The sequence below is a fragment of the Molossus molossus genome, unplaced genomic scaffold, assembly GCF_014108415.1.
Source record: "Molossus molossus isolate mMolMol1 unplaced genomic scaffold, mMolMol1.p scaffold_m16_p_4, whole genome shotgun sequence".
Classification (NCBI taxonomy): Eukaryota; Metazoa; Chordata; class Mammalia; order Chiroptera; family Molossidae; genus Molossus; species Molossus molossus.
The window spans coordinates 81,330,647-81,357,042 of NW_023425377.1; the positions used below are offsets into that span (position 1 = coordinate 81,330,647).

The window sequence follows — 26,396 nt, forward strand, 5'->3', positions numbered from 1 at the left end:
ACTAGACAACCCAGAAACAATGGAACAGGGGGTATCTAGCAAACAGGCCCCCCTCTGACGCCCTTCCATCCTCCACAATCAATACAAATTAGGCTGCTAAGGCAGACATCCTAAGATTTCCCTTCAGGAGCAGGTCTTTCCCTCTGAATCTCTGGGGCAGGAAGCGGGAGGATCAAAGGTTCCTTCTGAGTCTTGTTTCTTATTAATCAGCTTCAAATCGATATCCCAAAAGGCAGCTTCAGGGTGGCAAAGTTTGGGTTCCCTTCAATTCCAATCGCAGCTGTTTGAATCCAGAGATGCAAAAGGTCAAAAGTGGAGTCAAAGGTATGGGGGGAGGGGTATAGGAGGATTTTCCGGTGGCACAGGGTCTGCACCCCTCACACCCGCCTGGGTCAAGGGTCAACCGTATGGGAAAAAATTGTGTAGAGGGTTGGGCTCTCCCCACGGTTTCAGGCCTCAGTGGGGGGCCTTGGGACGCCCCCCATTGAGGAATGACTCACGTTCTAAGTTGATCTTATCTCACTTGAAATAAACTACCATTGACCCCGGACTCCAAGATGGCGTCAGTCGTACCATTGAAGGAGAAGAGACTCATGGATGTCAAAATAGGGGAGCTGCCAAGCTGGATACTGATGTGGGACTTCACCCCCAAAGGCACTGCTGGAGCATTTCAAAGAGGTTACTACAGGCATTACAACAAGTATATCAATGTGAAGAAAAGGAGCGTTGCTGAGGTTTCTATGGTGCTGGCAGCTTACGTGCTTTTCAACTACGGCCGTTCTTATGAGGAACTAAAACCTGAGCGAAGACGCAAGTACCCCTGAAGAGGGCCCAGTGTGGGCTCCACATTCCTGATCATGACCTTTGCCCAGACCTCTAATCCCTTTCATATTGTAATTAACACCTAATAAAAGATGGCTGGTTAAAAAAAAGAAAAGAAAAAAACTACCATTATAGTGAATAATCATATTAAAGAGGGTGGCAAGGGCCCTTTAGACTGCACAGCCCGGCGGGCTTCCAGGGTCCATGCAGGATCCCTACTTCCCCAGATACTGGACCAAGTAAGGGTATCTGGAACACGCACGACACCCTTTTGTGGGTGTGCGCGGACGCCCTGAACTTGAATTGTTTCAGCAGAGGCTCCTCAGGAACACGAGGCTCTGCAAAGTTCTGGAAGGTTTCCTCAGGGTCCGCGGGTCTGACTGGAAACAGCTGGCGCCCCGAGGCGGGTTCACAACGAGCCTTGGGCCAAAGCCCCTCACGAACTCGTGTAGGGAAGCGGCCGGGAAGATGGAGGCCGCCCGCCTGCCAGTCAGCCTCGCAAGCACACCCAAAGCTCCCACTCTGCGTCCACCCAGCGTCGTTCTCTCTGCCTCGCGCCCCAGTTTGTTCCCGCCTACCCGTGCCCGTCACTCAGTCTGCGCCCGCCCACCCCGCGCCCACCTATCAGTCAGCCCGCCTCGCGCGCCGCACGGCGGAAGGTGCGTGGCCAAGGCGCAGTCGTACGTGTCCCATTGGTCAGCTGGAGAGGAAACTCGGGGGGACCGCGAGACTGGTTCCGCCCCCAGCCCGCGGGGAGCGGCGGCGGCGGCGGAGGAGGAGGGGGTGGGGGCTGTGGAGGTGGTGAGCGCAGGCGTGGGCGACGGCGGCTTGGGCGGCGCGGGTGCCACCGCCGTTGGGCCACGGCGGCCTTCTCGCTCTGCACGCCGGGCTTGGAGACACCGCGCTAGGGAGGCCAGGCGTCTGGTGAGCCCGGCGGGCTGTACCTCTCGGTTCAGCCGAGGCCGGGGAATTAGGCGGCCGGGCCGGCGTGGGGAGGGGCAAACCCTGAAAGAGGCTTCTCGGGGTGTTGACCCGCGCTTCCGCAGGAATCTCCTCCCCTGCGTGAGCCGCTCCTCTGTTGAATGACTAACCTCCTCTGCTACCCGACCACTCTCTGCTGCGTGAGCCCCTCTTTGCTGCCTGAACCCACCACTCTTCTGCCCGCAACCCCTTCGTTGCCGCCCAAACCCCTTCCTATGTCTCCTGTACCCCCTCCTCTGCGTAAACCCTTCCTCTGTTGCTCGAATCCCCTCTTTTATTGCCTGAATCCCTTCTGCTGATTAAACCCATTTTCTGCTGCCTTAACCTCCTTCTAAACCTGAACCCCCACCTCTGCTGACTGACCGCCCTTCGCCTCTGTGGTGAACCCCTCCTTTGCACAGACCCCACCACCTCCTTCTCATTTGTGCTGACAGCCCAACCAGCTTTCCCATGGATGTAAGGAGCGTCTGCAGCTGTCCCGTCCTTCAGGGACATGGCGGCCAAAAGAGCAGGCCTTTCCCTCCGATTCTATTTTTTTGCTCTGTGGTCAACTGATAGCTACCCAAATGGGGGAGGGTTGTGAATTTTGTTTGTTTAAAATGCTTCCCTTGCTGAAGTCCCGAGGCGGCCTTCAACATAGAGATGATTTATTCAGGAGCCTTTAAAAAACAATCTAGATACAGCTTTTGGGGTGGGGATTTGGCTGTTTTATTTATGAAGGAAAAACAAAAAACAACCGATGCTTCCATGGGTACCTGGACCAGTTATCTCTATTTAGTATGGAGCATCTCCTGCAGGGTTAGAACCTGAGGATAAGCCCCCATAACCTTCAACCTTAAGGGTTGTGTCTGCGTTAAAATTGCCAGCAAACCACGTTAGAAACCACCCTGCAAATTTTGTTGCAGGGTCCTTCACACCAGACCTTCAAGCATCTTTTGCCAAATCTTTACCACTTGCCACATGAGTCCAAATCATGACGGACGCCAAGTATGTCCTCTGCAGATGGAAAGAGCGATTATGGCCTGCAAAGGTGACAGTGTTATTGTCTAATTTCAGGATTAGAAATTACCTTCTGGTGACAAGTAAAATCTTTATCAAGAGAGACCTAGGAGCCCAGCTGGTGTAGCTCACTAGTTGAGCATCAACCCATGCACCAAGAGGTCGCGCTGGTTCAATTCCCGGTCAGGGCACATGCCCAGGTTGTGGGGCCACTCCCCAGTGGGGCATGCAGGAGGTGGCCAATCAATGTTTCTCTCTCTCCTTTCCTCTCTAAAATCAATGAAGAAGAAGTATTTTTTAAAAAGAGAGCGAGAGACCTAGGAGTTGCTTCAGTGGAAAAATTGAGCCTGAACAGTTGCTGCTATTTCTTCTGGCACTGAATCTCATTCCCCATTTAATGGGATTTTGGTGAAGTGCTTACAAGGTTAAACTGCTGGAAATGTCTTTTTTTCACACGGAAAAAAAAAAATTTAACAGCTCTAAAAGACATGTATGGCTGTAACTCAAGGAAATTTCTGGCAGGGAGCCCTGTGATAGTAAATAATGGGAAGATCTGGGGAGACTTTCCAGCCAAGCCGTAGGAAGAGAGTTAATCTGAAAGGCAGAAACACATCCTTGTCAGAGTCTGACACTGACCTCATGCCTCAGTTTCCCCACCTGCAAAATAAGATTAGACAGAATATCTGGATTTCTGTGCTTTTATACTTTAAGAATTATCTGCTATGTTTGTATCTGTTTGTTGTCACTGATTCTTACTCTGTGTCAACTGTTTGTTATGTCTTAATAACAAGGATTTTTTTTTTTTTTTCTTAAACAGGTTTTGGCCAGAACTGAAATGTCAGCAACTAAGAGGAAAAAGGAATTTTTTCTAAATGTTCAAATACTCTCCTTAGACAAAAAGTTAAGTGTTATGGTTTTTTAATATTATTTTTTTCCTATGGGATTTCTGGTACCATGCCCCCCCACCCCCAATGAAGCCCACGCCTAATGCTTATTAAATTAACTCTTCAGTTATTGTGACTGATTAGTGCTCATAATAACCTTAGAAGGAAAACAACTGATTTTATTTTATTTCAGTTTGGAAACTGAAGATCTGCACAGGTCATTGTGTGTGATCTCCAGAGAGACCACTATAAAAATGGAATTAATAGCCCAGCTGGTGTGGGTCAGTGGATTGAGCATTGTCCCATGGACTGAGAGGTCCTGGTTTGATTCCTCGTCAGGGCACATGCCCCGGTTTTCAGGCTTGATTTTCTGTTGGGGGTACATGCAGGAGGCAGCAGATCAGTGTTCCTCTTTTACATCGATGTGTCTATCCATCTCTCCCTTCCTCTCGCTAAAAAAATCAATAAAAACATATTTTAAAAAAACAATAAATTACAACAGGGTAAACTCTCATCGTTGGTGTTCAAATAGGGGTATTTCCTTCCCATGGATTTACTTGTGTCTTTTTTCTTTTCCAGAAGTTTGTGTAATAAGTCCATCAGTTTTGAAATATTTGATGTTTGAGCCTGTCCCTCTAATAAAACATTTAGAATTCAGAAGGCACACCCATGACTCTGGCAGTACATTACTGTTCTCTTGATTATCTAAGATGGAAGGATATAAGATTGTCTAAATGAAGATTAAAATGCTCAGATCATGTAAGACTGGCACTGTGTGTCTGATGGAAGACTTCCCAATTCTAAATAGAGAGTTACAGTAAAACAAAACCTAGTGGGCTCCCATTGTAGGTCCCCACCCATCTTTTTTCAGAGCCTACTCCTAAAATTGCTTGTCCCCAGCTCACACTTTCCCTGAGGCTGGGGAGGTAATTGAAAGGAAAGCACATCCTTTTAAACTAAAACACCTGCTGGGCTGTAAACATCTATTAGTGCATTTATCTCTACTCTGAAAATCTAACAAAGGAGTTATTTGTGCAGTTGAAAGTAGGATTTACCTTGTAAAAGTCAATTTGAGTTCATTTTTACTCTCTCTTTTTTTTAATGTACTTTATTCATATTAAGGCAGTTTACTTTTTTTTTTTTTTTTTTAAATCCTCTCTGGAGGATATTTTTCCATTTATTTTCAGAGAGTGGGAGGGAGAGACAGAGAGAAAGATTGACTGATTGTCTCCTGCAAGACCAAAGTGCCTACTTTTGACTGGAATCAAACGCCAGACTCTGGTCCTCGGGCTGATGCTCTAACCGTTGAGCCAAAGTAGCCAGGGCCATTTTTACTCTTAAATCCAGCCAACCTTTTCTGTCTTAAAAGGAGAAATAAAAACCACCACAGAACATTCACCAGGGTCCTTGCTACCTCTAATCTCAGGCACATGAATTTCTAGTTGGCTGTAACTTGGTTTAAGTAGAAAGTTGAGAAGGAAGAAAACAAGCCTAATTCTTTTGTCATCTGAAAAAAAACATGTTTGAAAATGTCTCCACGACCTTAGAACATAGCAGGTAGCCTATGACAGTCATTTCTGTCCCTGCAGAGTGAGAGTGAAAAGCACGGAAGCCAAGATTCTGAGGAAGTCCCACATCGAGGACATCGCTTCCTTATTGGGTAAGGAACTGTGAGGCCTTAACAAATGAAGGGAGAGTTTGGGGACATGTAGGGACATAGTTCTCCATGTCAAAATGACCCAACTCACTAATGTGTCTTCACACAAAGAAATGTGAAGTCTTTGAGGCTAAGGAGAAGAAGAAAGTAGGTGTACTTTCTTAAACCTTTCTAGAATTTGCCCTTAGGACCAATCTGTGCTTGTGCCTGCCACAAGTGTCAGTATCTGTTGGTCACATCCATGGCCTGCAGGGTACACAGGACATGGAGTGGGTTTGCTTTCTTGAGGAGAGGTAGAAAGAATTTTCTTTTCATTAAATTTTTATTTATTGATTTTAGAGAGAGAGGAAGGGAGAGAGATATAGAAATATCAATGAGAACATTGATCGTCCACCTCCTGCATGCCCCTGGGGATTTGGCCCATAACCTGGGCATGTGTCCTGACTGGGAATCGAATTGGCATGGTGCATGGGTTGACACTCAACCATTGAGCCACACCAGCCGGGCAGAATTTTCTGTTTTTTGTTTTTTTTTTTCTTTTTACCACATCCCGAAGTAAGACTGTAATAAGGTGCTGCTGCTGGTCTTATCTATGCCCAAGGTTTCAGAGGCAGTAGGTTGTGTATTGAAATTTGGAAGCTGAGTCCGGTGAAGAAGGCACTATGTGGCTGGCATCAACATTTCTGGCTACCCATTGTTTGGGGAAAGAAACTTGGTGACGACCTCCTTTGCATATTGCAAAGGTGGGAGACTTTGCCTGGGCCTTTCACTCCCCAGGAAACCCTGACCTCAGGCAGCCCTGAGTTTTCTCTCTCCTCAAAGAAGGAGTGTTTGTCCTATATGCGAGGGACTGTTTCTGTTGTTTTTTTAAATTTTGGTTAATCCTCACCTAAGGATATTTTTCCATTGATCTTTTAGAGTGGAAGGGACGGAGTGAGGGAGGGAGAAAGAGACAGAGACACATTAATTGGTTGCCTCTGCACACCCCTGACCAGGGCTGGGAATTGAACCTATAACCCAGGTTTGTGCCCTTGACCAGAATCGAACCTGAGACCCTTTGGTCATTGGGCTGACGCTCTAACCACTGAGCCAAATTGACCAGGGCCTATTTGTTTTTTAATATATTTCTATTGATTTGTAGATATGGAGGAAGGGAGAGGGAGAGAGATAGAAACATCGATGATAGAGAAACATCATTAGCTGCCTCCTGCACGCCCCCTATTGGGGATAGAGCCTGCAACCCAGACATGTGCCCTGACTGGGAATCGAACCTCTAACCTCTTGGTGCATGGAACAGTGCTTAATCCACTGAGCCACACCAGTGAGGCGGGACTGTTTTGTAAACGGTCATCCAGAATTCTTTCCCATGGTGTTTATAAAATAGGGCCTATATCCCTATGTCTTTGGAAAAGCAGTTTATTGTTCAAAGCAGACTTCAGCCTCGCACACCCTCAGCTTGTCAACTATCACTTTTCAGTCGCTGCCATCTGTTTGCTCAGGTCATGTTGGGGGCCAGTTATTTGTGGGTGCCTTTATATGAAACACAGGAAGTCCTGTGTTGATGGAGGGGTTATACCCGTTGAGCTTCGAGATTACATCTGTTACCTAGTTCCCACAAATAGCATCAGGTCTGTGTGTTGGAATGAATAAAATGACGCTGTTGCGGCAGAGGCCAGGCTGAACTCCACGCCCGGAGTGCTCTTTCCTGCCTTTGAGATGCTCTTGCAAAGAAGTATGGAAAATTGGCCCAAAAGGAGTCCTTTCACTCTGCTCTTTCTCACCCCATCCTCCTCCCCAGAATCATTGCCTCCCAGTTCTTTATTTCCTTGGGGTGGATTCTCATTGACCCTGATCGAATTGGAAGTTGTCAGGCTGCAAGACGATTTGTGAAATATCTGAATATGTTTTGCTGGCAGGATTGTTTTGTAATCTGGAGGAATTCATTTTTGTAATCCAAATTGGTTAGGGTCACTCAATTTGTTTTTTAAAAAAACTGAGTCCTGCAGCCCTGAATGCAGACATTGTGGCCAACTATGGTTTTATAGCCCTGTCCCTCTGAGGGGAAGACAAAGAGGAGAAGTGTCAGCCCTCCCTTTAGGTGGAAAACTAGCTACAGAATGAGACCAAGCCTGTAAAGCCATGCTTTGATGGCAGTGCTTGGGCATCTGGACATCACACAGGCTTTGTTTATTTACCATCCTTCAGCCTCACAGAACAAGGTTTCAGCCAAACCTGTGGAGGAGTTGACCTACAGACGGTCACTTCGAGTGGCTCTGGATGTTTTGAACGAGAGAACCTGTTCCCCTCAAAAAAGCTCTTCAAGTGAAGAAGGAACTGCTTTGTCTTCAGGAGAGAAGCACGTGGAACTGGCATCCTCATTCTGTGATCCCAACCCTTCATCTTGTCTCCATGAGGGGGTGTTGGGCAGTTCCGGACCTGAGAGGAGGGAACGCATACACCAGAGGCTGTCAGGCTTGTCCACTAGTGAAAATGACCTCAAGTGCCAAATGGACCAGAAGAAGGGGTTTGGGGAAAGAGAAAGCCCACTTGCTCTGGTAGTCTCAGCCAGAGGTGACTCTCAGGCCCGGAGTAAATCAAGAATACATCTCAAAAATGGGACGATCCTGAATAAAAGGGGAAGAACTCTGGCACAGGAGCCCAGCAGGTGTCAGAATGGCTCTTCACTTTCGGTGAGAGATCTGGAAAGAGAGAGCAAAAAAGAGGCAGGCAGTCCTGCAGTCCTGAGCTCACCTTCTGCAGTTAGGGAGTTGGGTCTGTGTGCCAAAGGTCACCACTCTGGTTCGTCATCAGGCAACCCCACTATGCATCCAGCCTACCCGGATTCTCAGGGCCCATCCACTAAGCAGTTGTTCTCTGGTGGCAGCCAGAGATCTGGGCCAAGGGGATACATGACTCTTCGCAGTGCCAGTAGGCTCGGCCCACCCATCCTCCTCACTCCTTCGGAGGACACAAGTCTTCATGTCCTGGCGGAAGGTAGGTCTGTCCCAGCCTTGGGACAGGGTGGGATTCTGGTCCTCCCTCAGCCAGATTCAAAGCCAGGCCCCATGTATTTTTAACTAGATCTGATCCAGAACAGAGATTTCCCAGATCCTTTTTGTCTGCTTCTCTTACTGGGTTATAATTATTCCACTTCTCCCCATATTTGTGTTATTTTTGTTTTAAAGGGGAGGGAGGGGATGGAATGGGGCCTGGAGTAGCTTGCCAGTAGCCCTGTGCAGCCCTGTTGTAGGAGGCACTGTGGTATGAAAATGCTCCCTTCCAGGATTAATTCCTTTCTTCTTAAACCTTTGCAGGAGTGAGAACACAGGGATCTCAAAGTGATGAACTCACTCCAGAGGCTCCTGACTTCCCATGTAGACATTTCTGTGCGGCTGCAGTCAGGCTCTGTGATTTTTTTTTTTTTTCATTTTCACATTGTAGCATCCCACTTTTGAAATGCTAATTAAGAATCTTCATATCTGCTTGCTGGGATGTTCTACTTGCTACCCACCTACTGTCCAGGGTTCTGCCCGGAGTCCAAACTTCCTTCATGAAGTTTGCACCCTGGCATATTTGAAAGCTGCAGGGAACTGATTCGCACTTCCCTGTGTTCTGACTACAGTCCTGCCTTGTTCCCCAGTTGTATCCCTGTCCCTGCACATCCACTGAGTGTTTCATACCAGAAAGGAATAAGCCCCACAAAAGGGATCCTCCCAGAATCCAGTCAACCTCCTATGACTTGTGTTGCTTCTTGTACCTTCCAGCTTCAACATGAAAGGTGTCCCCTCTTTGTCTCGCCCTCTGTCTCATTTATTTGTCTTTTAAATGCCCTCTAATGGAAATGTACCCCACTTGAATCAGGCAGTGTGGAAGTCTGTGTAACATGGGATCTGTTCTCACTGATGGTCACGGATCACAAAGTGTTTTTCTTGGGATGAGTCACTGACCATGAAAGTCTAATCTGACATTATTGGCAGACCGTCAGTCTTCTGAAGAGTCAATGGAGTTTGATCCCATTAATTCCATCCTGGAGGAGGAGGAGGAGGAGGATGAGGAGCCCCCAAGAATCCTTTTATATCACGGTAAGGCTTGAGAATGGCCCAGGGGTGGGAGTGGGAAAACGCTGTCAGGTATCAATTCTCTGGAGGGAATTGCCACATTCCTGGACCACTGTGACACCTTTGCCTGAAGGTCTCTTGCTCTTTCATTTTTCTCCTGCTGAGCCAAGACCGTGGAAAGTGCTGAATTTTTGGGTCCCTGCCTTAAGCTTAGCCTCACAAAGGAAGGAGAGATTCTTTGTCAGCACAAAGTTTTCTTCCCTTGTCTTACTGTCCCCTCTTGGGATCAGGACAACCAAGTGAACAGGTGGGCTCCCTGGCCACCGTTGGGGTGTAGCTTGGCACCTCTCACAGACCTTTGTTGAGGGCACCTATGTGTCTTTTAGAGCAGGAGTTTTCGCCATCCCACACATGCTGCCTGCTCTGAGCAGACCACCCTGGACAGATCAGAGCTAGGGACCCAGATTGTGAACCGACACAAAGTCCATTTGCTTCATGAAATAAATGATGGAAAACCAGTTCCCTTGTTAGACTTGCCCATTAACCTCTCAGGTTAACAGTCTAGTATTTTTTTAACCTTTTGATTTTGAAAGAATTATAGATTCACGGGATGTTGCAGAAATAGCACAGGGAAGGATGGGGACCTATCCCCTAGCCTCCCAATGACAACAACTTGCAAAACCAGGAAGCCATGTGGGTATAGCACCAGGGTGTCCCCATTTCTCCTGTGCCACTTATGCACCCTTGTCACACGGTCTTTCCCCCAAACCACCTAGTACTTTTCTCTCACTGTCACTGTATATACAGGTTTGCATTTTTCTTTTTTTAACCTAATGAGAATTCAGACATTTTTACATTTCCACATGGTCTTCTGATTATTCTCAGTGGAAACTAGTTACTATTTACTAGGAGTGATGGGCAATCACGTACTGAGCTTTCCCCACTGTTGGATGTCTAAATTGTCCCGCGACTGTGGGGCCACAGTGCCTGTAGCGCATCCTGGGAAATAACTCTGTAGCATCAGCTTCTGGAGCAGGGCTTGCTGGGCCACAGAGAAGGGACACTGTCTTCTTCCAAAGGGGTATTTCTGTCCCCACCACCACTAGCTTGGGATCAGGTTGCTTTGGTCCCCAAAACCTGAGTGTTTGTTTTTTCTCCTGGTTTCTGCTTCCATTTGGTGTGGGTATTCACTGTTGGTCCCTGAATTGGCTGTCTGTACCCTGACCCATTGTTCCTTGAGAAAGGAAGGCTTCTTGTGGGGGTAACAGCCCCTCACAGGCCGTACAAGGAGGTTTTCCAGTTTGCCTCTGTCCTCCCTCTTGCTTCTCACTCTGCAGACTTTTAACTTTTAGGTAGTTGGAGAGCCCAGATTCCCTTCTCCCACAGTAGTGTCAGACAGAAGATCTTGGCTCTGGGTCAGACACCATCCTTTCTTTCTCCAAGGTTTTGTTACCTGATTTTTTAAACATTTAAATTATTGCACCCTGGCTGATTTGGCTCAGTGGTTAGAGTGTAGGCCCACAGACCAGAGAGACCTAGATTTGGTTCCCGCTAAGGGCACATACCTTGGTTGCAGTTTGTCCCCGGTCCTGGTTGGGGTTGTATGGGTGGCATCTAGTCGATGTGTCTCTCTCGCATTGATGTTTCTCTCTTTTCTTTCCTCTCTCTCCCCCACTCTATCTGAAGATAAATGCAAAAATGTCCTCGGGTGAGGATTTTAAAAAAATTATTGCCTGGCTGGTGTGGCTCAGTGGTTGAGTATCAACCCATGCACCAAGAGGTCACCAGTTTGATTTCTGGTCAGGGCACAAACCCAGGTTGTGGACCAAATCCCCATTGAGGGGCCTGCAGGAGGCGGCAGTTTATGTGCTCTCTCATCGATGTTTCTTTTTTTATCCTCACCTGAGGACATTTTTTGCATGTATCTTTAGATAGAGTGAGAGGGGGAGAGGGGAAAAAGAGAGAGAGAGAAACAGTGATGTGAGAAAGACACATAGAGTGGCTACCACCCACGCAAGCCCAGCTGGGCCCGGGGACAAACTGCAACTGAGGTGCGTGCCCTTAGCGGGAACTGAACCTAGGACTCTCTGGTCTGTAGGCCGATGCTCTAGCCACTGATCCAAAGCAACCAAGGCTCATCAGTGTTTCTATCTCCCTCTCTCTTCCTCTATCTCTAAAATCAATAAAGAAAAAATAATTTTAACAAAACGTTAAATTATTTATTCATTTGGCCTGGCCGGTGTGGCTCAGCAGTTGAACATCAACCAATGCACCAAGAAGTCACTGGTTCGATTCCTGGTCAGGACACATGCCCGGGTTGTGGGTCCAATTCCCAGTTGGGGGTGTGTGCAGGAGGTGGCCAGTTGATATTCTTTCTCATTGATGTTTCTCTTTCTCTCCCTTCCTCTCTCTCTGAAAATCAATAAAGAAAAAATATTTTATATATTCTTAAATTATTTTTTCTTTTTTAATAAAAAAATTTTTTTTATTGATTTTATTTTTTTGTATATGCCCTTAGCAGGAACCGAACCCGGGACTCTGGTCCACAGGCCAACGCTCCAGCCGCTGAGCCAAACCAGTCAGGGCTCTTTACTGATTTTAGAGAGAGAGTAAGGGAGGGGGAGAGAGAGAGAGAAACACCAGTGAGAGAGAACATCAATTGGCCACCTCCTGCATCCCCACCCCCCCCACTGGGAATCAGGCCCACAACTGGGGCATGTGCCCTGATTGAGAATCGAATCGGCAACCTCTTGGTGCATGGGTCTATGCTCAACCACTGAGCCGCACCAGCTGGGCTCTTTTTTAATTTTTAGAGAGAGAGGAAGGGAGAGGGAGAGAAACAACAGTGAGAGAGAACATCAATTGACTACTTCCTGTATGCCCCCCACTAGGGATTTGGCCCACAACCTGGGTAAGTGCCCTGACTGGTAATCCGGCGATCTCTTGGTGCATGGATCGATGCTTAAGAACTGAGGAACACTGGCCGGGCAAGAAAAAATACTTTAAAAAATAAAAATAGCCCTGGCCAGTTTGGCTCAGTGGTTGGAGCGTCGGCCTGCGGTACAGAGAGACCCGGGTTCGGTTCCCGCTAAGGGCACGCACTTCGGTTGCAGTTTGTCCCTGGCCCTGGTTGGTCATGCGGGTGGCAGCCACTCGATGTGTCCCTTCACGTCGATGTTTCTCTCTCTTCCTCTCTCTCCCTCCCGCTCTCTCTGAACAAAAAAAAAATGGAAAGAATGTCCTCGGGTGAGGAAAAAAAATAATAAAATAAATAAAAAAATAAAAATAAATTATTCACTCACTTGGAAGTTTTTGGTGGAAGAGTTTAATTTTGTTCAGAGCCCTGGCCAGTTTGGCTCAGCGGTTAGAGCGTCCGCCTGCGGTCCGGAGAGACCCGGGTTTGGTTCCCGCTAAGGGCGCGTACTTCGGTTGCAGTTTGTCCCCGGCCCTGGTTGGTCGTGTGGGTGGCAGCCACTCGATGTGTCCCTTCACGTCGATGTTTCTCTCTCTCTCTCTCCCTCCCACTCTATCTGTACAAAAATGGAAAAATATCCTCGGGTGAGGATAAAAAAAAAAAAAAAAAATCTAATTTTGTTCAGAAATTTGTAGTTCTCTAATGATTATTTAAATAATTATCTTTCTTTTCCCTTAAAAGCCCCAATTCCTCAGACAGATGAGCTTCTCAGAAACTGAGTTTTCACGTTGGGTCTTCATTGTGTACCATTGGCTCCTTTCTGGTTTTCTACCAACACTTAAAAAAAAATAATTTGAGATTTATTTATAGAGACGTTGCTAATGTACAGAGTCCCTGCTACCAGCTTCCCATTTATCGGCCAGTGTGACCATGGCATGTTGTCACTGTTAGGAAACCAGTGTGGTGCCTTACTCTTAACCATTCAGCATGCTCTTAATTAGCCCTGAGATACTAGGATGGGAATTACAGACCTTTCCAGTCCTTGTGAACTTTTAAGTGAACTGTGTTAACATCACATTTAAACATTGCAGTAACTGTTTTCTCTGGCTGATGCATTTGCTGCTTGACGTGGATCTGACTTGTCTGTTTTTTTTCGTTTGTTTTTCTTTTTTTTAATTCTAGAACCACATTCATTTGAAGTAGGAATGCTGGTCTGGCATAAATACCAAAAATACCCCTTCTGGCCTGCAGTGGTAAGAATAACTCTATCTCCTAAGTGCAATTACTCAGCCCCCTTGACACTTGGACCTGGGCAGATGTTTTCACTATTTCATTATTACTGGGAAAAGTGATGGGCTTATAAGCAGGATTTCTGGAGACACATGTACCTAAATAAAGGGAGTTTAGTCATTGTGGCACCTACCATTGAGGGTAAGGTTTACAGGTCAAATTTTACCAACCAGGCTTAGAAAAACCTGCCTGAAAAAATATCCACAATTTGCTCGTTTTATTATATATATTTTTAAATCGTCATCTGAAGACATTTTTTCCATTGATTTTTTTTTTTTTTTTTAGAAAGAGTGAAGGGGAGGGAAACGGGGAGAGAGAGAGAGAAATATTGAGTTGAGAGACACATTGATCAGATGCTTCCTTCACATGTCCCGACCAGGGCCAGGGTTTGATCTACAACCCAGATACATGCCGTTGACCGGGAATCAAACCCGCAAGCCTGCAGTTTGAGGGCCGACATTCTAACCATTGAACCACACCAACGAGGACACACTTTTGTCATTTTAAATGTTGTGCATTTCAGAGTTTTTTCTCTGTGGGAGTTTTTTAATCTTTTAGATTTTTTGGGTAGGGAGCCATTGTATGTATAAAAACAGGCATTTGAGGCCCTGGCTGGGTAGCTCATTTGGTTAAGAGCATCAACCTGATATGCCAAGGTTATAGGTTTTATCCCCAATTAGGGCACATACAAATATCAACCAATGATTGCATAAATAAGTGGAACAACAAATTGATGTTTTCTCTTTCTTCCTCTCTCTCTCTCTGCCCCCCCCCCCCCCCGGTCTAAACTCACTAACTAAAAATTAAATAAAATAATCACTGGCATTTGAGATCCTGCCCAGTGTCCCAGTGTCCCAGTGTCCCAGTGTCCCAGTGTGATGAATAAGCTTAAATGTAGCCAAAGTTGGAGGCTTTGCTTTTACACCGGACATTGCAAACGGGCAGTTTATTGTTTAGGCAAAGGCACTGTCTTGGCTACTCTTGCCCTTTTATTTCCCCCATTATCCTCCTCCAGCTGAGACAGGACCTGCATGATTCTAGCTGGAGTTCTTTAATATTTAGTGAGAGACAATAGTGTTTAATTTGGAAAGGTATTAGTTGTAGTCAGGAACACCTATGTTGTCTGGATGAGTCTGACATACAGTCAGTAGGGCCTCCTTGTACAGGACAGCATGGCTTCGGGAAGGGCAGAACAAGACCCTGCAATGCTCGTGGGCAGAATTTGTAGCTTGAACACACTTCTGATGAGCTGGGCATTTCGGTTCAGTGCCTGGCACAGTTGTGGTAGCCGTTTATTGGGGCCCCCTCCTCCCTCTAGCACCCACTTCCCAACAGATGCCACTTGCAGTAGGCACCCTTTCCCCAGCCCTTTCCTCGCTTCCACCAGTTCCCTGGCGGCCCTGTTGGTTAACAGGTTGCCAACATGGGGCATGAGTGTCCACAGCCACCCTAGCCAGTGCACTCTGTGTGCAGCCTGTGAGGCACTGCATATGGGCTCCTTGGCTTTCACAGTCCAAGGACACGGGTTTGAGTAAGACCCTGCCTCCATTTCATGTGCCTTCGGCTGGTCCTGAACCAACCCTGCTTAGCAGCAGTACAGTCAGCCATGACAATTATGTAGAGATGGTTGCTAGCAGCAGGAGTAGTTGCTTTTATTTTAAAATTTGAGGAAGCCCTGCCCGATTCTACTCAGTTGTGAAACCCCTCAGAGCCATGCATGCAGCAAAACTCGGGCAGTTCCTAAGCATGTTGACATGTGAAATTCACCTCAGTCCCCCAGCCATTGGTATTCTCTCTAATGCGTCAGTTGGTCACCTCTTGCTCAATAAGATAGTGTTAGAAAAGTATTTAAAGCCCATGGCTTTGCCCAGCCAGGGAGGCTCAGTGGTTGAGCATCGACCCATGGACCAAGACGTCGCCAGTTCAATTCTTGGTCAGGGCACATGCCCAGGTCGTGGGCTCAATCCCTGGTGGGGGGCATGCAGGGGGCAACTGATCAATGTTTCTCTCTCACTTCAGTGTTTCTTTCTCCCTCTCTCTCTAAAAATCAATGAAAACATTTTTTAAAAAACAGCTTTTCCTGGGTTCTTGATGCTTTGTTTTCTTGTCTTCACCCATAGGTCAAGAGCGTCAAGCGGAAAGAAAAGAAAGCCAGTGTCCTTTTCATTGAAGGTCACATGGACCCAAAAGGGCGAGGGTGAGCTCACTATCCCTGGCTCTTTACAGACATTTCCTAGGACAGGGGCTAAGTAGCAGGCATTTGGGACCTGCCAGGTCACACAGCTCAGTTTTCCAACCTTTATTTATTGGCTTTGAAAGGCTGCCCAGCCAGATGTGCATCAGACAACCATTTCCCAGAAACTAGCAAAGGTGGCTCCCTCTCTCCATGCAGGTCATAAGTAGCAACCCTGCCTCAATCTGAGTTTTGTCATGTGGTTAGTTGTCCATCTTTCTCCACTCATCCTGGGGTGAGAATGCACACCATGTATCACTGCTCCCAGCGGGCTCTGAAGGCACCACACCACTGACGTAACTGTGTGGAGCTGGTCCTCTCTGATCCTGTGGCACTTTGGTGCTGTCACTCTTCCCTTGGTCACTAGCATTGTGGAAATCGAACCCTGGCATCTCTCCTGTATAGTGGCCGCAGCCATGTCCCCTTAGGGACCCACTCAAGGGTACCTTTAGGGCCTGGCTCCAAGGGGCTTCCTTGGCACAGCTGGTGACCTTTGGGTGACCTAGTCTGGCAGAGGCCCCAGGATAGCCCCTACTAACTTTGCAAGAGGAAGAGAATGTCTTCATACAGTGCCTTATGTCCGTGTAACCTTACCTCTGCTTCCTGTAGCATCACAGTGCCTCTCAAGAGGCTGAAGCACTTCGACTGTAAAGAGAAGCAGGCGCTTCTGGTAGGTGGCTTGTTATCTGTGCTTTACTAAATCGCTCTCTTATGACTGGTGACAGTGTCCTTTGCATAGCCTTTGAAACCACTGTCATGGGTACTACTAGGCACCTGTCGTGTTGGCTCTGGCCACTGCCCTCAGGGGTTCCTGTACAGGACTCAACCACCTGGGAGCTTGACACCTGTCTGCCATGTTCAGGGGTAGAAACCAACTGTGGCATGGGGAACTGTTTGTGCCAGGCTAGAGAGTAAGGTGGCAGAGAGCCTGGACATGAGGCCCACTCCCTCTGGCCTGGCTCCTTCTGAAGCCACATGTTGGGGTGGGGCACCAAGGCCTCTTGGAGTAGGGACCTTGTCCATCCAGTGCCTGAGCACAGCACAGCCAGGACCCTCCCCAGGGTACCTGCTCTGCTTCCATTTGCTTCATCCCCACAATTCTATGGTTAGTTTTGTTATGGATGAGCTCATGAGCTATAAAGTCCTACTCCATTCAAAACATCTGTTCAGCTTTGAAACACGGCTTTTTTATTGTTCCAGCTTTTAGTGTTTGTTTGTTTTTTTTTTCATTTTAGAGAGGAAGGGAGAGGGAGGGAGAGAGAGAAACATCGATGAAAGAGAACATGGTTGGCTGCCTCCTGCATGCCCCTATTGGGGATTGGGCCCACAACCTGGGCATGTGCCCTGGCCAGGAATTGAACTGGCGATCTCTTGGTGCATGGGTTGACGCTCAACCACTGAGCCACACCAGCCAGTTTGTTCCAGCTTTAAAAAAAAAAAGCTGGGCAGGGAGTGAAGGTCTCTGCCTACATCCCACTGTAGGGGTTCCCACAGTGGTTGCCAGGATTTCCTGGGTTTCCAGGTTGGGAAGCATTCTGAGTTGTGTCTGAGCTGTGTCCTCAATAGTGTTGGCACCTGGGAAAATTGCTGTCCACGCATGCTGTTTCCCTGAGGACAGCAGGTCTCGGGCTACAGGGACGATAGGTGGACATTTGGAAGATTGACAGCCATACCAGACACCAGCCCTTCCTTTTTTCCCCTGATCTGCCCATCTTCACAACATGAGTCTCGCTCTGTCTGTCTTGTCTGTTCGAGTTTGTCCACTGCAACATCTAACCTACAACCAGTGCTTGGCACCGGTCCCCATTAGACAGCCTGTCAGCAGAGCCTGGTTCTAGTCTTACAGGGTTCCATGCTCCTTGAATGCCAATCCATAGGTAAAGGGAGCTGCTCACTCACACTTCCAGGCCAGGAGCTGCCTGAACTCTAAGTGCTGCATGCATTCTTAGGTCCTGGTAGCTTTCCCATGGGGTGAAAGATAACGCAGAAAGGAGAGTGGGAGTCTTGCTTTGATATCTGTTATGAGAAGATGTGTGGGCCTTGTGTGGTCCAGATTCCTGGAGGACATCCATGGCTGGCTTCTTGTTCCCCAAATTCATCTGTGAGATGATTATGTAGGTGAGCACAAGGAGCCAGTTCTCTTGAGTAGCAGTGAGCAGCACATCCAAAGGGTGGATGTATTGCCTGTTCTGGGTCGTTGATGGATTGACTCATCGCCTCCAGTGGACGTTGTGTGACTGTCACTGCTTCGTGGCATCTTTAGAGCCCTGTGTGTCTCTTTCCCTGAGGAACCATACCGCCTGACGTCCCTTGTGCCATTCAGCTTGGCCTTCTTCCCACAGAGCTGCTCGCTGTGCTAGCATCCCTTGCCTGCCTCATGTGACCATGGGAGGGTGGCCAGGCCAAGGCAGTGGTAACACAGGATGTGGTTCTAAGGTTCATCTCGAGCCTGTGGAGATTTCCTAGGAGCTAATTTTAGCTCAGGGAGCCTCGCCGGTTATATTGTTCTTGGTTTGGTAGTGTCCAAGTGTCACTCCCTCTAGGCTTATGCTGCCCTTCTCTAAGTGCTGGGCAGAAAGACATCTCTTAGGAGGATTTATTTCACACTTTAAAGTATTCTCCCTACTGGGGAGACGGTCATGGCATCTGCAATTTGTGTTGTTTATTCACCTTCGTCTTACTAGAGTCTTCAGGTCTCTGGCCCAGAGCCAGACTTACAAGGGCCCATGTTCTGAGCAGCCTGGCCCCAGACCTGGGCCTTGCCAGGCATTCCCTGCTGGCCTTGGGAGCATAGCCTGGGGGCATCTGCTGGGTGCCCTTCCTGGACAAGGGCACTGAGACAGTGGGCAACAGGGAGAAACCCCAGCAGACTTCGTTGACATCTGCTATCTCTCTCATTGCAGAACGAGGCCAAGGAGGACTTTGATCAGGCAATTGGCTGGTGTGTCTCTCTGATCACTGACTACAGGGTCCGGCTCGGTATGTGGGACCTCTACAGCCTCAGACAAAGGGAGTAGGCAGGGAAAACAGTGTGGGGCTCCTTTGCAGACCCTCTGGTAGTGAAGGCTGAGCCCATTCCCTGTGGTAGTCTGGCCTGGCCCCTGACAGTTGTGTCTCTAGCTTAGGTGGATGAGCAGTTGCCCAGGAAGAGTCAAGGATGTTGGGCATAGACAAAAGACGGGGCCTCCTTTGAACCAGAGCTGGTTTCTGTCTACCCCAATATGGGCTAAATCAGGCTTGTTAGCAGAAATGCCCAGTCTTTTGGGGGCCTCAGACTCCATACTGCTCCAGTCCTGCTAGAAGGGGTCTGCTCGGGGCTGAGATGTGTGGTTGGAGCATCCTGACCCTACAACCTGGAAGGAGTTTCCAGAGCATACCTCATGTGTGCCTTCTCCCCTCCTCCCTCTTCTGCAGGCTGTGGTTCCTTCTCTGGCTCTTTCCTGGAATATTATGCAGCCAATATAAGTAAGTTCACCAGCTCCTCTTGAAAATTGTGGCCTGCTTTTTAGTCTAAAAGCAACAGGTCCCCGACGCTGCTCATGGATGGTGGGACAATGCAGCCCAGCCCAGTGTCCAGAGGGCTTCCCCAGGTCTCCTCTCCCTGAGGTAGGGGCCTGGATGGCAGGTCCACATCCAAAACTGCCCTGTCAGTGATAATACCCAAATGTTAAAATACATGAACAGCACTTTCATCTGCCTTCCTGTGTTTCACTCAGTGGCAGCCACACACTGTCCCATTCCTCTTGTCTTTAAAGAGGGAGGTAGATGAATTAATGCTTCTTTCGCAGGGCTGGAGGGGCTCTGCTCTTTCAGGTTAAATTTGGCTGAAGAGCAGAGTTGGGAGAGAGATGAGGGCTTCTGTCAGAGAAAGAACCTTTTAGGAATGTGTCTTCCCCACACCTCCGGGATATAGTGAGGGGATCCCACCTGGCCAGGCTGGTGGTCCCACGGATACATACCTTCTCTGTAGGCTATCCCGTCCGCAAGTCCATCCAGCAAGATCTCTTGGGGACCCAGTTCCCTCAGCTCTGCCATGAGGACCCCGAGATGCCTGTGTCCGGGAGTCCCTGGGGCAGGAGGCAGCCCTCCAGAAAAGTCCTGCCTGACCGATCAAGGGCTGCCCGGGACCGGGCCAACCAGAAGCTGGTAGAGTACATTGTGAAGGCAAGGGGTGCTGAGAGCCACCTGAGAGCCATCTTGAAGAACAGGAAGCCATCCAAGTGGCTGAAGACGTTTCTGAACTCAGGGCAGTATGTGACGTGTGTAGAGACGTACCTGGAGGACGAGGAACAGCTAGACCTGGTGGTGAAGTACTTGCAGGGGGTCTACCAGGAGACAGGCAGCAGGATGCTGACGCAGATCAACTGCGACAGAATCCGCTTCATCCTGGATGTTCTTCTGCCTGAAGTGAGTGTGGCCAGCAGGGCATCCTGTGCGTGAGGGGGTTGGGGGTCAGTGGCGCGGGCCCAACCATAGACCCAGCCCACCTTTGCCCAGGCATGGGCTGTATCAGGCATGGGGCTTGGACAGTTTGGTGCTAGGATATCACCCTCCCCAAATCTGCCTGGAGGCTCTTGCATCATGGAGCCCCAGCACTCGCTTGTTCACTCTGTGGTCAGTGGCACAGGGCCAGGGTGTTCTGATCTCATCACCAGCCCTGGGAGAATGAGATATGAAGACTTCATCTGAGTGCACAGGTAGTGACTATTCCAGAATTTACTTGGGAAAAGGGAGTTTTAACCTTCCTTAGTGCTGGGACCCGGCTGGGTGAGGAGCATATACAGCTCCTCAGTTACGGTGAAGTTCAGAGAGGGCACTGCTGGGCATGTATGCAGTGTAGACAAGACATTGTCAAATGCAAATATGTTGAATTTTATGATTATGGAAAGTTTCAGATATATACAAAAACAAAAGAACATCATGAACCCTTTTGTGCTCATCACCTGGCTGGAATAGTGACCTCAGTTCATATGCGCCTCCAGTCTTCCCCCCAGATTAGTTTTCTTGGGGGGGAGAATCCCAAACTTTAAAAAAAAATAAAAATAAATAAATAAATAAATATATATATATATATATATTTTTTAATTGATTTGGGGTGGGGGGAGGCATTGACTTCTTGTTCCACCTATTTATGAATTAATTGGTTGATTCTTGTATGTGCCCTGACCGGGGATTGAACCCGCAACCTTGGTACATCAGGACAATGTTCTAACCAACTGAGCCACTCGGCCAGGGCCCAAACATTTTTTATTCATAAATACTTCCTCGTGTATCTCAAAAACGGGGTGATCCTGCTTCCTGGGGACATGTGGAGTTGTTACACTAGAGGTGTGTTTCTGGCACTGAGGGGGTGGGGCTGGGGATGCTGCTCAACAACCCACAGTGCCCAACCACAGTGCTGTTATTTCACCTAAAAAAATTGACAACGATTCCTTGATATCAGGCATCTATTATGTATTCAGATCATCACCATTGTATCTTTTTTTTTAACAGTAAACTCAAAATTTTTCAAAAATGCACTTGTTGGTTTGGGTGCTGCCTTTTGTTATTTGCTTTTAGTGACAGGAACTCTCATCTCTAGTCCAGTAATGTTTCTGATTTAATTCATAAACTTTATTACAAGTGGAGATGTCTCAGGTTCTGTAAATATCTTTAAGCCATAAATGAAAATGTGTCTGGAGGCCAACATGTGGTCAAACTGGCCCCTTGCTAATTATTCAGTGCTCAGCACCAAGAATGGCCTGACCCAGGGTTGATCCGTCCCCTTCTTGCAGGCCATCATCTGTGCGATCTCTGCGGTGGACCAGGTAGATTACAAGACTGCTGAGGAGAAATACATCAAAGGACCTTTGCTGAGCTACCGGTAGGCTGCTCAGAGCCCTGTCCCAACAATTGTACAGGTTATCTTCCAAGGCTTATATTTGCACACGTAGTAGTAGCTGGAACTGAGGCCCCTCTTTTTTTTTTTTTTGGTATGTGCCCCTAGTGGGAACCGAACCCAAGACTCTCTGGTCTGCAGGCTGACACTCCCAACCGCTGAGCCAAACCAGCCAGGGTGAGGCCCTCTTTTTGACATGTTGGACCAGATGCCCACTTGGTAAATGAGTCACATGAACTTGAAAATACATGTTAGCACTTGGCTGATGAATTGCCAGACAAACCTGGTGAAGCTGGCGATGGACATTCATGTCCTCTGTTAAGTTTGGGCAGTGGGCCCTGGTCCCAGAACTGGACACAAACCTTGAGCCCACATAGAACCCTGTAGGGGCAGCCAACATAACCACTGGACATGTGCTTGGGCCTCTCTTTCTACTCTCCTCTTGCTGAGGGCTGATGTTTGTATTTTTAACTCTCTTCCCTGTTGCTGCAATGCCATAGCTGTTTGAGAACAGGCAGCACTCAGCATGATGGATGATCACCAGTCAGAGAAGGCTCTGATCAAGATGTTTCTCTCACATCGGTGTGGTTAGCTGCCCTTAGATTCTGGCCTTGGAGCCTCTAATCCCATCCGGGCGTGCTGCCAGGCCTTGCTGGAAATAGGTGTGGCTGCGTGCCAGTGATAGGCTGAAGACAAAGTCACAGGCCAGGGGCCATCCAAGGCTGACTGGGCACCATCACAGGACACTCAGGGGTGAAGATGCTCGGCATCCTTCCCAGGCAGTGCCCCAATGTGTGCAGGGAGGGAGTGCCGCCTGCCAGCTACATTGGATGATAGGCCTCCTGTGCAGCTACCCACAGAAGAGTCACTTGGCTCTGCATGCAGCTTATTAAACAGGAAGGAAGGGCCTTTGGAGACAGAAACTTGGCATCTCTCTCTCCAGATCTCAGGGGTCTGGCCTGGTGCGATTTATACATAAATAAAGATAGTGGTCTTGGGAAAAGGAGGGTGGAGCATCAACATGAGAGCTCAGCCTTCTGCTCCTTTGATCTCATCTCCATCTCCACACTCTTCCCTCTGCTAGGTTGCCAGCATTAAGAATGTTAGGAGTTCTTGCCCTGGCTGGTTTGGCTCAGCAGTTAAAGCATCAGCCCGAGGACTGAAGGGTCACTGGTTTGATTCCCAGACAAGGGCACATACCTGAGTTGTAGGGTTTGATCACATCGATGTTTCTCTCTCTCTCTCTCTCTCTCTCTCTCCTCCCCCTCCTCCCCTCCCTCCCCCCCCCCTCCCCTTCCACCATATCTAAAAATCAATGAAAAATATCCTTGGGTGAGGATTAACAACAACAAAAGAGTGTTAGTTCTTGCAGTTTCTGCCTGCCATGAACATGTCACGTGCCCCCTGGAAATGAGGTTCACCTGCTGACAACTAAATTAGGGTGAAAACATGGGCCCCATTTTATTCCCCTGAGGACATGGTCTAGGGAACACAATCAGTGATTGGCCTTTGTTTCTGTCCTTTGGCCCCAGTTTTCAGTCACATGGTGTCTGTCATGGGATCCATCCACTGGTGTCCCTCTCGTCTTACAAGTTAAGAGGTTATGCACACATCTGACTTTTTACTCTGTGTTGCAAAGGTGTGTGTAGTGTTTCCCTTGTGCTCATTTTCAGGCTGCCTGTGTGTCTTGTTTTGAACTGATGTGCACACATTTACCTCACCAATGTTTCTGTGTTTAGCTGGGCCACCTCAGAATTACTGTTCCTTGATTATTTCTATCCTGAATTCAGTGGCCAGCCACGTGACTGTTAACAGTTTTTCTTAACTGGGAGTCACTTAGTAAGGACAATGTGATATTTAATACTTTTAAAAATTATTTTTATTTTATTTATTCACTTATTTTCTTTATTGACTTTAGAGAGAAAGGAAGGGAGAGGGAGAGCGAGATAGAAACATCGATAAGAGAAACCACTGATCGGCCACCTCCTACATGCCCCCCACTGGGGATTTGGCCCACAACCTGGGCCTGTGCCCTGACCAGGAATAGAACCGGTGACCTCTTCAGGCATGGGTCGACGCTCAACCACTGAGCCATACCGGCTGGGCAAAATTACTTTTTAGTTGTGGTAAAATATACATTACATGACTACCATCTTAACCATTTAAAAAAGAACTTTATCATTGATTTTCAAGAGAAAAAACAAGAACAAAATTGATTTGTTGTTCCCACTTATATATGCATTCATTAGTTGATTCTTGTATGTGCCCTGACCAGGGATTGAACCAGCAACCTTGGCATATCATGACAACACTCTAACCAACTGGACTACCTGGTGAGGACCATCTTAACCATTTTTAAGTGGTGGACAGTTCAGCAGCATTAAATACATTCACATTGTTGCCCTGGCCGGTGTTGCCTAGTGGTTAGAGCGTCGACCACGTGCACCAAAAGATCACAGGTTTGATCCCTGGCCCCAGTTAGGGTCATGCAGGAGGTAACCAATTGATGTGTCTCTCTCTCACATTGATGTTTCTCTCTCTGTCCACTCTCTAAAAATCAATGGAAAAATTATCCTTGGGTAAGGATTAACCAAAAAAATAAAACCCATTCACATTGTTGTACACCTAACACCACCTTCATCTCCAGAACTTTCCATCTTTCCAATCTGAAACTCTGCCCCATCATACACCAACTTCTCTGTTTCATGTTCTTTAGAACACGATTAATTACTAAAATGAAGTTGTCACTTTTTGTCTTCTGAAGGGAAAAAGAAATCTTTGACAACCAGCTCCTAGAAGAAAGGAACCAGCGATGCTGATGTGGGAAGGCACCGTTGTGTGTAGTGAGAGTCACCAGAGGTCCCTTGTCTGTTGCACACACTTTCTGAAGATGGGACTGGGGAGATGTGTACATCAGATCTGTCTATAAAGATGGTTCTATTTTCTGGGCTTTTAGGGAAGATACAGTTCATGAAAGGTTTTTGAAAGAACAAAATTGACTTATTTTGCTTTATTTCATTACTTGTGACTGTATGGAATAGTTTAATATAAGGTACACATTTGTCTTTTTATGTTAAAAAGCATTGTATCCGATATTAAACAGGATTTTTTTTTTTTTAAAGAGTCTGATATGAATGTATAGCTCCAGAAATATCATGTATTTTTCCATTTCCGTTCCTTTGTGTGGTTTCCTCTTAAGATGGTTCCCGAGTTTACTGTGCCTCCTTGTGCACTTTTGAGGAAAATCAGTATTTGTAAAAGGCGGAACCAAAGACCAGCTACTTTCTTGTGTTTTAGCGTTTGCTGTATTGTTCGTGCTGCAGGACTCTTCTTTCCATAGCCTCTTTCCACTTGGTTTCATGGGTGTGGGTCTCCATATGGATGTTGAGGCCACCTGTCCCCTGTGGATTTCCATGCATGACAGCGTCTGCCCCAGCACTGAGCATTGTCACAGTCCAGCCAACCCTGTGTTCTTAGTAATCTGCTTGGGTAGCTGTGACGATTCTGTGTTCACCACTCCCACATAGATAGCTAAGGTCATCATATACCTGCCCTGGGCCGGGCTCTTGTTTTGAAAGCCATAGAATTGGGCTTTCATTCCTGCCCAAAGCATGAGATGGGTCCCAGGGCCCCCCAGTTATGTGCAAACCCATGGCTCATTTTTACTTGACCAGGCCTCTTAACATGGGTACCAGTCAGAGCCACACACCAATGAGTTATGTATTCTAAGCTGATGGCGACATTGTATGTGGCAGTAAACATTGGTGAAATTAATTTTCAAGGCCCTGCCCCATTGTCACCACCACCCTGCACTGAGTTCAGCACCCCCAAGATAATAACAGTGCCCTCTCTCTTGATGTTCCCCTTACCTGACTAATTACCGCAGAGGGCAGTTGGAAGGAGATTCTCATGGAATGCGCGAGGGTGGGTGCCCTGGTGGCCCAAGAGATTGTTGTCTGTGCAGGAAGGAGCTTCAGAAATCACCTCTGGTTGGTTAGCAGGATGTGCCGGGGAAATGGCATGTGACCTTGGGGCCCCAGAATCCTGCCAGTGATCTTTGTCTCAGCTGATTTTGCTCAAATCTGAACAGAAAATTGTTACATGTGTTGCTCAAATCTAAGCAGAAAATTGTTACATGTGGCTCTAGTGGCCCCGCTGTCATCCTTCCTAGGTTGGCCAGAGGGGTGTCAGTCTGGGGCCAGGCTTGGGAGAGGGACTGGTGGCCCAAAGCCGAGACCATGGTGGATGGGGGTCTGCATCTGATGGGGAAAGTTCCTGATATCTAATAGCTTGGCCCTGCATGGATCACTCTTCCTGGACAGAGAGTCTATCCCTACACCAGACGGTCCACCAGCACTGCCAAAATGGGCCTGGCTTCCTTCCAGAAAAGTTTGACAGCACTGTCTACTGACAGCAAGTGGCTGATGTGCGTATACACTGGCTGCTCTCCTGAACAAATGTTCTTGAGGCCCCATGGAAATCCTGTAGCCCATATGGAGCTATTCTGTTATTGTGAAGTTTTTGTTTTATTTTGTTTTTTGGTACATGCCCCTAACAGAAACCAAACCCAGGACTCTCTGGTCCACAGGATGACACTCCAGCCGCTGAGCCAAACCAGCCAGGGCAAAGTATTTTTAAATTCCTGTTTTTTTGCTTATCTTCACCGTGTTTCAAGGCTGT

General features: G+C 47.7%; 2 protein-coding genes across 11 annotated transcripts; both read left to right on the top strand.

Annotated features, from left to right (window-relative positions):
- Positions 1-547: 547 nt before the first annotated feature.
- Positions 548-824, top strand: LOC118643919 (ATP synthase subunit f, mitochondrial-like). Its single transcript, XM_036282248.1, has one exon. The coding sequence runs from the start codon at positions 558-560 to the stop codon at positions 822-824; it is 267 nt and encodes an 88-aa protein (XP_036138141.1). The 5' UTR covers positions 548-557.
- An 831-nt stretch (positions 825-1,655) lies between these two features.
- Positions 1,656-24,762, top strand: PWWP3A (PWWP domain containing 3A, DNA repair factor). 10 transcript variants are annotated; one of them, XM_036240233.1, is made up of 14 exons: positions 1,656-1,746; positions 2,709-2,833; positions 3,620-3,703; positions 5,276-5,346; positions 8,228-8,337; positions 9,321-9,425; positions 13,498-13,568; positions 15,726-15,802; positions 16,448-16,508; positions 18,742-18,817; positions 19,253-19,303; positions 19,809-20,245; positions 21,613-21,701; positions 24,481-24,762. In XM_036240233.1, exons 2-14 carry the CDS (start codon positions 2,777-2,779, stop codon positions 24,533-24,535), a joined length of 1,344 nt encoding a protein of 447 aa, XP_036096126.1. In that variant the 5' UTR covers positions 1,656-1,746; positions 2,709-2,776; the 3' UTR covers positions 24,536-24,762. The 10 variants fall into 10 exon arrangements, with proteins under 10 accessions (XP_036096126.1, XP_036096119.1, XP_036096125.1 ...); XM_036240226.1 differs by having other exon boundaries at positions 3,620-3,702; positions 7,549-8,337; XM_036240232.1 differs by having other exon boundaries at positions 3,620-3,702; positions 8,155-8,337.
- The last annotated feature ends 1,634 nt before the right edge of the window (positions 24,763-26,396 follow it).

What these genes read in the sequence shown, in the direction of transcription:
- LOC118643919 (XM_036282248.1), top strand. Translation starts at nt 558, where the DNA reads ATGGCGTCAGTCGTACCATTGAAGGAGAAGAGACTCATGGATGTCAAA.
- PWWP3A (XM_036240226.1), top strand. Translation starts at nt 2,777, where the DNA reads ATGACGGACGCCAAGTATGTCCTCTGCAGATGGAAAGAGCGATTATGG. An exon ending in AGCGATTATGGCCTGCAAAG is followed by an intron (nt 2,834 to 3,619) that starts GTGACAGTGTTA and finishes TTTCTTAAACAG; the next exon opens with GTTTTGGCCAGAACTGAAAT. An exon ending in TGGATGTTCTTCTGCCTGAA is followed by an intron (nt 20,246 to 21,612) that starts GTGAGTGTGGCC and finishes CCCTTCTTGCAG; the next exon opens with GCCATCATCTGTGCGATCTC.